Raw genomic sequence first — 14,348 nt, 5'->3', positions numbered from 1 at the left:
TCACCCTCTCGATCTAGACCACAAATTCCAGAGTCCTCAAGGCTTGTTCCCTGGTTCTCATCTGTCTATGCTGTGCCTTGATCTGAGTTTGTCCCTCAAATGCTCCCATGCTGGAAGCTTGGCCCCCGGGTGTGGTGGTGCTGAGGTGATGGAGCCTTTCAGACATGAGGCCCAGTGGGCAGTGATCCGGTCATTATGCTGTCACCCTTGGAAGAGGTTAATGTAGTTCTTATGGGACTTGATTAGTTCCCACAAGAGTGAGTTATACAAAGCGCAAGCGGCTCTTGACTCTGATTTCCTGTTATGCCTTGTAATTTCTTGTGTGCATCCCATCCTGAATTCCTCACCAGAGGCCAAGCAAGTGGAGCTGCCTGACCTTGGACTTTCAGTCTTTAAAATAAACTTGTTTTCACTATGAAGTACCTAGCCTCAGATAATATTGTTGGTTTCTTTTTTTTGGTACTGGGTATTGAATTCAGGATCTTGCATTTGCCAAGCAAGGTGCTGTGCTGCTGAGCTATACCCCTAGCCCTTGCTATAACATATTGTTATAGCAACAGAAACTGACTACTTGGGTCATAGACACTGGGTGATCTTTAGTCACGTAATTTTAAGTACTACCTGTATGTGCCCCATCCAATATAGTAGCCACTCGTGACCTGTGGCTATTTAAATTGAAATTAGTTAAAGTAAAGACTTGAGCTCCTCAGTCACCACATCTCATGTGCTGGATTACGGCTGGTGGCCACCACACAGGACGATGTGGGCAGAGACCATGCCCATCACCTCAGGAAGTTCTATGTGTAGCACTCGTCTATTACTGATGACTACCCAATCTATACGAGCAGCTAAGGCTCCCATCTCAACTCCAGACTTGCTATTAGTTACCTGCCTGACATTACATCCTGCATATTTCATATATTTCAGACAATATAATTTGAAACACAACCTTTTCTTCTTAAAATGTTTAATAATCCTTTCCAGACTGCTTCACAGACTGCAAAGCACCCAACATGAATGTGCTTTAAAAATTAAATACACTCTGTGGTGGTTAATTTTATGTGTCATCTTGTCTATACTGGTATCCAGACATTTGGTCAAACATTATTCTAGATGTTTCTGGAAAAGATATTTAAAAGGTGAGATTAACTTTAAATCAGAAAATCCTAGGTAAAGCAGATGACCTTCTATGATGTGGGTGAGTCTAATCCAATCAGTTGAAGACATTCATAGAAAAAGATTAACTTCTTCCAAAAAGAGTGAAATCTGCCCATAGATGGCATGCAGACTTGAACTATCAACTCTTCCCTGAGTCAACATGCCAGGCTACCCTCCCTACGGATTCTGGACTTCCCATTTTTTATAACTGTCAAGCCAAATCCTTAAAATTTCATCTTCCATCCCCTCCCCCCTGCCCCAACATGCAATGGTTGTGCTTCTCTGAAGAACCTTAATTAACATCTTAAAAATTTATTTATTTATTTATTTTGGTACTGGGGATCGAACTCAGGATCTGCCTTGCTTGCCAGGCAGATGCTTGTGCTGCTGAGCTATATCCCTGGCCCTAACATCTTAAAAATTTAAATCACTGTATTTATTATCATTGCTATGATTATTTTCTTTATTGTTTAATAATAAAGGTAATGACTTTATTTAAATATTGATGTGGGATAATCAAAATAGAATTGTTAAACTTCACTTTGCCATCCCCATCCTTGAAAACGGTCCTGTCAAATCGGACACCTGAAAGTGGTCTTTGACTCCTTCCTCTTCTCCCTCCTACAACCAACTTGCTGCTAAGTCCAGGTGATTCTGTATCTAAGACATACTTTGAATCCTTATGTATCTTACCTACTGGTGCCACTCTAGTCCTAGTTAATGGGTGAAGTTAAGGACAATGAGCTTTCCAAATGACTCCTACAATGGCCTCCTAACTCAGAGCGCCCCTTTCATTTTTGTTTCCCTTCCAATTTCTTTTTTAACATAAAAGTCAGAGAGCTCTTTTATGACATGTCTCTCATTGTTCCGACTATGCATGAAGCTGAATGCAAACTTGTTACCAGAGCCACCCTCAGAAGGGAGCCCTAAGGGGTATAGCCCGTTGCACCTGCTCCCTGGAAGCAGAGGCCGCGCTTCCTTCCCTTCCGGAGCCCAGTGCCTTCCTCCTTCATGTCCTTGCCAGTACCCAGAGTTCCTCACTCCTGCTGCTCCTTTACCTCGGAAAGCTGCCTCCTTCACACTCACTCTTCAGACAGCACCTCGAGTACAACCTCCTCAGAAAGGCTATCTGTCCCCTGACCTAAAGGGGATCACAGGGACCTGCGGGTGTAGTTTAGCACTAGAACGCCTGCCTATCAGAGGCAAGGTCCTTGGTTCCATCTTATGTATAAATAAATACACAAGGATTCCTACTATTCACTCTCACAGCACTGCTTTACTCTTATAATTACTTATAATTTTACATGCTATAAATTATCTCACTTGTTTATTGTCTGTCTACCGCATAAGGGCATGCAGAACATGTCTGTGTTGCTCAGTTGTGCCTGTGAACCACGGCTGACAAGAAATCATTGAGTAGATGAGTACACGGACTCAGTATGGTGCTTCCCAAATCATATTTTATAGGATGTTACAGGTCAGGAATTGGTAAACTACTGACCATAGGTCAAATCTGGCCCACATCTCATGTTTATAAATAGTTTTACTGGAACACAGCCATGCTCACTCATTTACATGTAGTCTACGGGCACTTTAGCTTGACGGTAGAGTTGTGTGTCTGTGTCAGAGACCAACTGACTCACAAAGCGAACTATTTGGCGCCTAAAGAAAACATCTGCCAACTTTTATTTTTGGTGGTACTAGGGCCTTTGCTACATTCCAAGCCATTTTTTTATTTTTTATTTTGAGACAAGGTCTTACTAAGTTGCCCAGGCTGGTTTTAAAGTTGTGATCCTACTCACCTCCCAGAGTTCTGGAATGATAGGTGTGTACCACCACATGTGGCTTGTCAACTTTGTTATGGGTGATTACAGTAAAACTAAAACAAGTCAAAAGATTCTGTGGATATGATATATACTAAAGAAAGTCATATACATTTCTTTACTGTTCAACATCCTCAAGTCTTTAATATGCAACTAAAAATGTGATACAAAGTTTCCATATTTGAGCAGGAATCATTTTGATGGTACTTGCTGGTTTTTTGGAACAGACTTTGTTTTGCTTTTTGTTTTTGTGGTGGTGGGGAATCCAACCCAGGCATTATGTATGCTGCATAAACTCTGTCACTGTGCTATATACCCCCAGCCCTAGAACTGACTTTGAAAAACCTGGCCAACGTTTTGAAACCATGAAGATCAGATTCCATCAGAATTTACCTGGAAAGTGGGTGACAAGGACTTCTTAGTAGCCACAGTGAAGCATTCACTGTGTTTTCCCAGGTAACAAGGGATATTTGAGAAGGGAAGCTGAGAAATATTTACTGAGGATGGAACTGCATGGTGCAGTCACACAGTCAGTAGTTATCATGCCTGTATCAACAGTCTAATGTCTATTCTAGCTCTATAAATGTGACCCCTACTGGGGTGTACCAACAGAATTAGTAAGTTCCCTTCAATTTCTAGAGAAGAACCAAGACAGTGGTCACTTACTTTCTCCTGACTGTTCAACTCCTGGTACGGGATGTGGGCAGGCAGGTAGGTGTGAAGCAGAGCACAGAAGGCCAGGCCATCACTCCAGCTACTGCTAAAATTGGTGATGTCAATGTTCTGAGGGGCAAGAAAAAGCGGTATTAAATTCTCAAATTGTGCAATGTCAGAATACAAAGGAGGTTGTGTTTAGATAGGCATGGGTTTTTGATATGGCAACTTGAGTTACATAAATAAGCTACCCAAATCTGCTGGGAGTACATTTAATTTTGGTACCAAGAACAGCCTGGTGTTGTTCAAATCTGTGCATAGAGTAGCATTAAGAAAGGTTTCCCGACCCAGAACAGTAGGGAATTCCTGTCCAACCCTTCCCTGGGTGACTCCCTAAAGGCTGAGATATTTCATTTCAAATTAACCCCACTGATCAGCTTTGCATATCCCTGCACTCCTCAGGTTCATCTGGCCAAGGGAAAATTAACATTACCACTGTCATCACAACTGCCACCACCACCATCCTCAACCAGGATTAAACAAGAGCATCACTCTCAGGCTTGCTTTTGCTTCTAACTCCCTATCTCAATGGGAGAGGCTCCTTAGGGGAAGAGAGAACCTTTGAGGTTTAAGTCTCGCTGTTAGCACCCCAAGTAGGGACCACCAGTGGGAAACAGGGCTCCTCCTTCAGGACAGGTGGGGCTCTTGGAGGCTGCTTGGTACGCAGTCATAAAGAAGCCAAATTCCAACCTTTAAGAGCCTCCCAGGTTAGGCCAGCTGGAGGCTCCAAAAGAGTCTTCCTCCCAGATCCTCCGACCTGCCCTGCTTACCCGCACAGGGTTTCCTTCCCTGCACTCACAAAGCTTGCCCCAGATTCACAGTCAAGTCCCAAGGTCTATGAATGCTTTTCACACTAAGTGGCTTTTAATGCAGTGAGGGGCCTGCAAGATTGTAGCAGTGGGCCCAGTGACGGCTGTCCGGGTTCTACGTCTGTTCTGAGAAGTTTGGGGGAAAGAAGAGAAACCGGCCAAGTGTAGGGCCCCTTCCTGCAATCTCCCCAGAGCTCCTGCGGCTTGAAGGAGGCAGGGAGGCCCTCTTGCTCCTTCTTAGAACACCCTTTCCTGGGGAGAGGGGAACCAAGAAAGCCTGGAAGGAGGAAGGGCTGTGGCTGCTGGCTCCTTCTGATGGAGTGAATGCTGACACCTCCTTCCTCCCTCTGCCCAAATGACCAAAAGCAACACTACCACTGGTCAGCCCCCTGACCGCCCTAGAGAGGTTGTTCAGTGTTCTATCAGACCCAATTTGCAGCTTCAAAGGAGAGGAAGGGAAAAGTCGAACATGGTGTAAAGTCTGGTTGGAAGAGGGAAAGGGGAAGGAATTATGGAATGTATCCCGAAGTGTGTATAACACATGTTTTGGAGAATATACATAGGTGGAAATGTACAATAAAATACAGTGTAGTGTTTTCTGGGAGGCTTCCTGAGCTTCCCAGTTTTGAGAATTTCCTATGGCTTTATTTGGGATTTTTATCTAGATTTCCCCCTCTCTCCAGTACTAGTCCAAGCCAGCCTGGCTCTCAGCAATGAAGCTGGTCAAATACCTCACTTGATAGATAAAGAAATCAAGGCTGAAAGAGGTGCTAGTGTGTTATGCATATGGCTCACTTGAACGGCAAAGACACCAGGAACCCACATACCCACCGGGCTATAAAATCTCCTCTGGTTTCCCACCAGAGTCCAGGATGATCCGATGGGCCCCAGAGATCCCTCGCAAAACGCAGGCTGTCAGATATGTTCTTGAGTCTGCTTTGCACTTACATTCATTCAGAGAAGGCTATCTGGCTGAAGGCAACATACTGCTATAATAATGCCTCTGCATTCTGCTGAACATAACTCAAGTACAACCAACTGGTGATAACTGCTAAGAATCCATACTACATAAAAGCCAGAGAAGGCCCTTGTTGCAAAGGGCCCTTTCTGGTTTTCAGGTCAACTGTGAAATAGCTAGGACCACTGGGAAGCTAGTCATTTGGATTTTTAGCTTCAAAGCCATTTGGGTTCAGCAGCTTCCTGATGAGTCCTGGATACTGCTTTAGAGAAAGGACGCCTTTTGATTTTATACTTTCTGAAGTGACTTGTATATTGAAAAAGCAGAGAAAATAAACAGGTGACAGGACATGAGCTATCTAGCTCACGTAACCAAGCCCTGGGCAGGCAAGCACGGGAGACAGCCAGCCTTGGGGAATGCGTGGCAATCCAGTGCGTGCGAAGTCTAACTCCCTTCTTTCCTCTCTTTGCCACTCACAGGCTGCATAAGCGCCCATCTGAGACCCATCTCACACGAAGGTGATGTGGAGGAATAAAGGCCAGGTTGTACTTTCAGAGGTCACTGATTCTTGTGTACTGTTTATGAGGACTCCACAGCATCTGTATCAGTGGGGCAGGCACAGCAGCATACCGGTAAGTATTTCTTTTGCAAGGCAACACAAATATCTGTAATCTCATTTCTAACAAAGGCTGTAATTTAAGCAGGAAGTTATATGTTCAGTGATCAAGACAGGAGTCCTGTAAGTATGGGTCCTAAGTCTCAAGCTTCAAAAACGGTGGAGGTGCTAAGATCACTGACATCTGCTGAGTGTCTTTGATGTGCCTGTGTCACTGTGCACTTCATCACTTGATTCTTAGAACTTCTAACCATTTATAGATAAAAAGAAAAATTGCTAGCACAGGTCAGGACTGGAACGCCAGTTCTGGAACATCTCAAAGCACTTCTGCTATGTTTGCTATGAGATACGCCCCATAGGGAAGGAAGAAGGGAGTGGAGGGCACAAGGCAGGATCACACAAGCATGGCATCCAACATCAGTGACAGTGTGGGAGCAGCCCTGTATCTAGGGAAGAGTGAACAGGAAGGCTGAGATGAAGGACAACAGACTTTAAAGATTAGAGTAGTGCAGTCAGAAACAACAGAGCTGAGGAAGTCACTCCCTTCCATGCATTTAATTTAAACAGCATCGTATGGCCATTCCTCCTTCTACTGTCCTAAGAGTGGCAGAAAATAAAACAACTCAGGAGATTGCTGGTGCTCTGGGCAAGAGCATCTCCTAAACCCAGCCTTCAGTCACCTTCACTTTACTAAGAGTTACTATGTACTACATGTCATGCATATAATTAAGATCAGAGTGAATCCTGGGGCAAGCATGTGTGGTGAAGGCCCAAGATGACACAGTACCCTTGCTGTTGATCATTGCTGTTGATCACATCCAAAGATTCTGGGGAGGTCCCTAGGCTAAGGTACAGATCCTTTAAATTCTAAAAGCCTGATTTACTGGGGGGGAGGGTTGATTCTATGCGCTGTGACCTGTGTGCAAGCCTCTGCTTTTCTGTTAGCCAGACACCACTTTTCTGCTTGTGCCATACCTTCTGTCAGCTCAGATGTGCCATGAGCACAAATGCCTGTGACCTTCAATAAATTAGCTGTTTGCCACTTGCTACTGAGTGTGCACTTGGCAATTCTTTGCTCATTGTGCACAAGAACCTGGACTGTACCTGCCCATGACATGGTAACACTAGGGCTAACTCTTTCACTTTGTGAGTTAAATAAACTAGAATCATGTTTTCTGTGGTTGGTCACTGACCACCAGGAACAGGGTCTGGGGAAGATGGTATCACTCTCCTGGCACAGGTGACTGTTACCATTCAAAGGAACCCATGTGTCCAAGCAAGCCAAATTCTCCCCACATCTTGCCTTCCTGTTCAAATTTACTTTATACCTAAAGCTTTTAAGACTTGCAAAATGTTCTCTTCCCAAAGCACAAGAACATTTAATGTACACATATCTTGTGCCATTTATGATACTGTTAAAATTATGGGGCCTACTGATTTGGACTGACACTTATAGTAGGGCCTGGTGTACCATATTATTCATGCTCAATGCTCCATTACTGAACTGAAACTTTAAGGATAGGTCCCAAGATACACCAGTTTTCTCTGAAAACAGGATTACAGTCTACCTGAGTCAGCATGATAAGGAAGTCTCTGCTTTAAGACTTACAAAACAGTACTTGAAATCATTCATTTTTTTTTTTTACCAGTACGGAGGGGAATATTACTACAAAAAGGCTTTAAAAATAACCATTGAGTTTTATTTTGTTTGTCTGTCTACATTATTTTGTTTCCTTGTTTCCAGTTAAAAAAAACCACGTTCTGCCAGGGGAACTCTATGTTGTATCATTGAGGCTGTCCTGATTCATGAATCAGGAATAAAAAGCCAGTAAGACCTACAACTACACTTGTGATTTTGTCTTCTGAAATACAATAATATGAAACATCATCTTTCTTCATTGGCACAATCTTCAGAAGCATTCTGAGAGGATCTAAAGGATCCTCAAATGGATCTAAAGGTATAAGGAAGCTGTCTCACAAAACCAAGAAAGTGTCCAGTGCTGAGTCCCATTTAAGAGCAGTTCTTTTGTTTTTGTTTTTTGGAGGAGGTAGGGTACTTGCACTTGTAGCCTCATGCATACTAGGCAAGCACTTTATCACTGAGCTACAACTCCGGCCCTTAAATTTTGAGACAGGCACTCCCAGGTTGGCCTCAAATCTGCTGTCCTCATACTGCAGCATCTTGACACATGCATATGTCACCATGCCTGGCCCATTTAAGAATAGTCCTTGATCTATAACTATAAAAGAATAATATAATAGTTTGAGGCTCTAACATCAGGTCAGGAAATATCTCTTTTACTTGAAAACTATATTCTCCATGTTTAAGATTTATTGTTTTGATACTGGCAAAGATATAGAACAATCAGCTATGATTTTTAATACCATACTCATTCCAATAACATTACACTGTCCATTTTTTCCCTGAATGCCATGTGAGCACCAAGAGTGTTAACAATTCCAAACTCAATGCAGCTAGCTGAACTACTAAAAAAATGTGTGTACATTTACCATACCTCAGGTAAGAGGGTGACTGTCAATCTGCAAAGCACTATACACATCTCAGCTGTTGCTTTTGTTGCAATTATTTACAAAAGTATTTTTTAAAAAATCAGTAACTGAAGCATATGTTCATGAGCTTTAAGGTGTATTTTTGTGAACGGGATGATATGCTATAGCACAATTTTATCATGATCATTTTTTTTTACATGGGTGTAAGATAAATCACATACAGATGAACCGATACATGCTTTATTAGATGTTTCTCCCTCTCTTCCTGCTAAAGAGCTAATTGCTTATGGTACGGTTCCTCCCCAGATGGCCCTATCTATAGATTGTTGCAAGCTGTGTGTATACTGGGCTCCCACCAGCAGACTTCTAGGGACGTCCAGGAGGCAAAACATGGGAATAGGCAGGCTCTGAGGAGGAGGAGGGAGAAAACAGGTCAAGAGCCTAGGCTTCAGGCCACTATGGTCCTTCTGATGGAAGAAGTCTCAAATGTAAAGGGAGTGACATTCCCAGCATCTCCAAAGGAGCTTGCTTCTAGATGTGCTTAAAAGAAGTACTGCAAGTCATTTGAGAAAAATGAATACACTGAAATCACTACAGGAGAAACTAAAACCTTAAGCTTTGATGTCACTACCCAAAACTGCCTTACTGGAGTGGTTAGGAGGGTGGTCACAGTTCCAGAAGGGTGCATGCAGAGGCAGCACTATTAACACAGTAGGAAAGAAGCAAAACAAAATCCAACAACACAAGAGCATTTGCTTGTAGTAGATTCACGTTATTTGCTTCTTGTTGCTTGGAAACACTAACATTGTTAAAAACATTAGTCAGGGAAAAGAAGCTTCAGAGCAGACACTGAAGCATGCTCTGTGCTCAACTCCACTGGGGACCCAGCCAGCTTCGATGGCTGTGTGACTTTATTCCTACTCATTCTTTTCTGACAAGCTCTAGGATCCTCCACTAGGTTTCTATGAATTGACTGACTCTTTATGTACTCAGTCCCAAAATTGAAAAACAGATAAAAAGAAACAATGTCAAAGCTTCTGGGAAAAAAGCAGGAAATAGATTAGAAAATATGGTACATTCATTCCTGCAGGAACTGGCTGTCTCGGGGCATGGTGACCTAAACATTTTCACTCCCAGGATCTCTGGGGCTTTTCTGAATAGCTCTTTTATTATCACAGCTGTGGAATCAGACCAAGTTTAATTATTTTTAGGAAAATGTAACAATGCATAGATCACAGAGCATAAAGAAGCTCACGCCTCACTAAAGTTCAGCACATACAGAAAGAGCACAAGGAGGCTGAGACTTACTTTGATTTGTGAAAAAGAACACAGAGTGCATACAGACATCAGTGGGCTCATGTGGAATTGTAACAGTGCAGCCTCCTGTGCTTATCTTCAGCACTCCCGCCCTGCCTCGTGCATACGCGCACCCCCATCCAGTTCTGCTCTCTCTGTGCTAGTCTCATGCTGTCCAGTCAACCTGGAGTAAATTTGCCCTGAGCATGAAAAGCAGAGGCCTTACCATGGAGATGTGGAAATATACACAGAGGTTTCTAGGTCCCTGTGACAGTTAGCCTTCTATCACTGTGACAAAATACCCAAGGAAATAAATTTGTAAGGGAAAAAGTTCATTTAGAGATTTCAGAGGTTTTAGTCCATGGTCAGCAGCTGGTTCCCTTGCTTTGGGTCTGGGTGAGGCAGAACTTCGTGGCAGAGGAATGGTGCATACTTCATGGCAGTCATGAAACAGGGAGAGAGACAGGGAGAGCTATCCAGCCAGAGAGGAAGGAGCCAGTGACAAGCTGTAGGCCCCAAGGTTGTGCTGCCATGGCTCACTCTCCTCAGCCAGGTCACCCCACCTCCCAGTGATGCCAGCAGATTAGGAACCCATCAATGCATTTCTTCACTGGTGAACTCAGAGCTTAGCTCTTAGATACAACCCTCTTCCAAAAGCTCCACCGCTGAACAATGCTGCACTGAGGACGACAGACGTGAGCCTTTCGGGCATCTGCACACCCAGGCCGTGCGAGCCCTCAGTCTGTACAATGTGCTCCTTGCTCTGTCCCAACCCACAGGACAAGCTGCTCCCGCTGCCCTCTCTGGCCACTGCTGCCCAGCCACTGCATTCTCTCACACATCAGCTCCCTGTGCTGTGATGTGGGAACTGTGTCCAGGCAGAGAGCCAAAGGCCAGGGCATCATTTCACTCGTTTCCTTTCTCTAGGGGATCACTCTTGTTTGTGCTTATGGTCCTGGGGTAAGCTTTGGGGATAAGTTTACTTATTTTTTGTCTTTTTGAGACAAGGTTTTGCTATGCAGTTCAGGCTGGCCTTGAACTTTAGTGATATTCCTGCCTCAGCTTCTCAAGTGCTGGGATTACAGAAATTCACCACGTCTGGCTGGAGGGAAAAATTTAAACATTGAAATTACAACATTAGGTAAAAATACAGTGGTACCTCGGTTCACAAATGCTTTTGTTAGCTAACAATCTGGTTCATACATGACTGATGACTCATGGCCATCTTTTCCAGAATTGTGGAACTAATTAATTTTGTGAACCTGGGTACCACTATATAGTTCATGAGGATTTATAATTTTTCATTCTCTCTCTCTTTTTTTTTGGTACCGGGAATTGAACTCAGGACCTTGTGCCTGGCAGGCAGGCGCTTATGCCACATCCCCAGCAGAGGATTTATAATCTTGAGGAAAAATTTATAATCTTGTGGAAAGCCACCTGAAGCATAAAATTCAAGGACATAAAAGGATATAGAAATCTTGTTCTTTTCTTTTTCGTGGTACTGAAAATTGAAATTGAATGCAGTACGTTTGTACTCAGCTACATCCTGATCCTTTTCATTTTTTATGTTGAGCCAGGGTCTTGCTAAGTCACTAAGTTGCCTACCTTGGGTCTGAACTTGTGATCCCCAGAGTGCTGGGGTTATAAGCATGTGTTATCACACTAGGCTAAGACTGAGGAATCTTCTCACATAATTTTCTATTTGACAAGGATTAAAACCTACACACACACAGTCTGCCAAAAAATGTATGCATCCATGAAAGAAAAACTTGTTTAAATATTTTAATACTAAGTTTACTGAGACACCATGAGATTAATATAAGTTACGCCCAGTGGAAATCAACCTTTTGCCCTTCAAGTAGATATTCTGGGGTTTCCTTGGAATTTCTTTCTACTTCTGATCTTATTCATAGTGTATCTTTAATTATTTATTTCTCTATTTACTATTTTACACAGTTTATTGTCTCCCAAATCCAGTCTGTCAATTTCTAAAATCTTTCAAGATTTAAAAATATGTGGACCTATTCAGTCTATTTGATAAAATGTTATGAATAGTTGCTGGGTATGGTGGCACATGCCTGTAATCCCAGCATGTAGGAGGCTCAGGCAGGAGGGTCCTCGAGTTTGAGGCCAGCATGGGTTATAGTGAGTTCAAGGCCAGCATGCGCAGGGTATATAGCTCAGCACAAGCGCCTGCCTGGCAAGCGCAAGGTCCTGAGTTCAATTCCTGGTACCAAAAAAGAAAAAGGAGAAAAAAAAAAGGCCAGCATGAACTATATAATGAGACCCTGTCTCAAAAAGCCAAGGGGGTGGTAAAGAAATGTCATGAGTACTGTTAAACCTGAGCCACTGGAATGATGTTTATGATGGTTTTGCTGTTTGTGCTACACCTTTTGAAATATCTAAAGTGGACAGAATGGCTTAAGTAGTAAGGTCTTTATCTACCACAGTTCACAGTATATTTCCAATCAGACAGGAAAAACTGATCTTTGTTATCATTCTCAGTAATTTCTGGGTGTTCTTTATTTTTCTAGATAATTCAAAAAATATTTTGTTATGCTCAAGAACAAAGAAATTCTGTTGGAATTTTAATCAGAATTGAATTCAATTCAAAGATTCATTTTGAAAAGTTTACTTTTTAAATGATTTCTCCCAGTCTTTTTTTTTGTCAAATGAAGGGAATTGAAGGGTTGACACTGGAAAATAGTTGACCAGAGGCCATCGTTAGTGAGTCTGAAAATTACTATCTATCGCCCTTTTCTTTACATGATGAGGACAAAAAGAAGTTCAGGGACTGCAGAGAAGAAATACTCCACTGAGGAAAAGTGCTTTCTACTGACAAAGGGGCTGTCCCATCACTAGTGATGTTTAGGCAGATACTGTAGAGGCTCTTCCTGAGATACAAGTGGAAGATTACTCATATCAGAAAAGTGGTTAGGGCCTGTGATGATTAATTTTACATGTCAACTACCTGGATTAAGGAATATCCAGAGAACAGGTAATGACTGCTTCTGGGTGTGTGTGTGAGAGCATTTCCAGAGACGGCAGGAGAGTCTACATGGAGTCAGTGAGGAAGCTCCCACCCCACTGCTGGGGAACTGCAAAAAAGTTCGTTTTCTTCTCTTTCCCGGAGCTGGGTCTCTCTGATGTATGCTTCCTTGCCCTTCTGCCACGGCAGACCATGGGATGACGCAGACAGAAGGCCCTCACCAGACACTGGCACTATGTTCTTGGGACATCCTGTCCAGATCTATGAGCCAAATAGATTTCTGTTGCTTATAAGTCAGCCAATCTACAGTATTCTTTACAGCAACACAAAAGAGATGAAGATAATAAAGCTTTTATCTCTTTTGCTTTCACATTAGCTGTGTTTTCACTTAAACATTCACGTCTTCATGCATGACAGTTCTTTCTGGAGGTTCTCTGATTCTGGCATCTTGACATCTGGTCTAGCTTCACAGCAAGCTCTGGGTCCTGCTGCTCAACACTCCTCACCCATGTAGCTGAGTCCACACCCATGCTGGCACAGCCCACACTGGTGAAGGAAGATGAGATGTCATGACTCAGCCTGACTTTGGTTCCTCTGTAGCAGCCTATTAAGAGATCTCTGTATCTCTCAGTTTGAGTTTCAAGTGATTCTCTGCTAGGAATTTCCAGGCTTAGACCATATTTCAGGTCTCAGAAGAAACCTTCTGTGGAACTTTCTTCCGCAACTCTCCTCTACTAGTCTTCTGTTGAATTACCCTATTTCATTAATTTTATTCTTCTTTGCTTACCTGTTCTAAAAATGATCAAGGCTACTGGCAGCTCTGTTAGTTCCTCTCATTCTAGAATGACCCAGTTACCTACTTTCTACATGCAGTTATCTGTTAGCACTCCAAACTCCTAAACTGTTCCCCTAGCTCCTACATATCCACCAGATCCCCAAGGAATACCAAAAACACCTTATGAACTATCTGCACTAATGGTTCAATTTTCTGAGCTGGGAGTAGAACCAACTCATAGCTCTTATAACCATAATTACAGTCAGCAGATAGTTATCAAGCCCCTCCATGTATAAAGTGGCAATGGACAGACAAATACAAGAGGTATGACTGATGGGCCCTTACGGCTCACTGCATGCAACGGAATAGGCAGAGCAAGACACACCTGGGTCTGGCATGGGGAGAAGGCATGCTGCAGTCTGTGCTCCAAGAACAAGCAAGTTGAAGACAGTCCCCATGTAGTTCTAAGAAACAAAAGTCTGGACTCTTTTCTTTCCTTTATTGAGCTGATAATCAGATTAAAGCAAACACTGGCAAACCAAAATGTAAACTAGTAATATGCTGGTTTCTCTTCAGATTGTATAAATCTTTTGCCTTTTACCAAAATGTAAACTAATGAGGAAAAAGTAATCCAAACTGTGACCAGTTCCTCTTTCCTCCATTATGAAAGCAGCTGTGTGATTATGACTTCAGGAAAAT

The 14,348-nt window shown here is 42.8% G+C and overlaps 1 protein-coding gene across 11 annotated transcripts in view; it reads right to left on the bottom strand.

The window, feature by feature from the left end:
* Positions 1 to 14,348, bottom strand: part of LOC102008930 (cytospin-B) — a 278,140-nt gene that overhangs the window by 19,098 nt on the left and 244,694 nt on the right. For 10 of the 11 annotated variants that reach the window (XM_005399302.2, XM_013522199.1, XM_013522201.1 and 7 more), the window contains one exon: positions 3,648 to 3,764. The exons of the other annotated variant lie outside the window; for it this stretch is intronic. In XM_005399302.2, coding sequence (XP_005399359.1) covers positions 3,648 to 3,764 — 117 coding nt within the window. The remainder of the gene's footprint in view (positions 1 to 3,647; positions 3,765 to 14,348) is intronic. 11 annotated transcript variants of the gene reach the window in all.

Source organism: Chinchilla lanigera, unplaced genomic scaffold (genome assembly GCF_000276665.1).
Source record: "Chinchilla lanigera isolate Chin_1 unplaced genomic scaffold, ChiLan1.0 scaffold00066, whole genome shotgun sequence".
In the NCBI taxonomy this organism is placed as follows: Eukaryota; Metazoa; Chordata; class Mammalia; order Rodentia; family Chinchillidae; genus Chinchilla; species Chinchilla lanigera.
The sequence above is the reverse complement of the archived record's forward strand: the minus strand, read 5'-3'. Positions and strand labels throughout refer to the sequence as shown.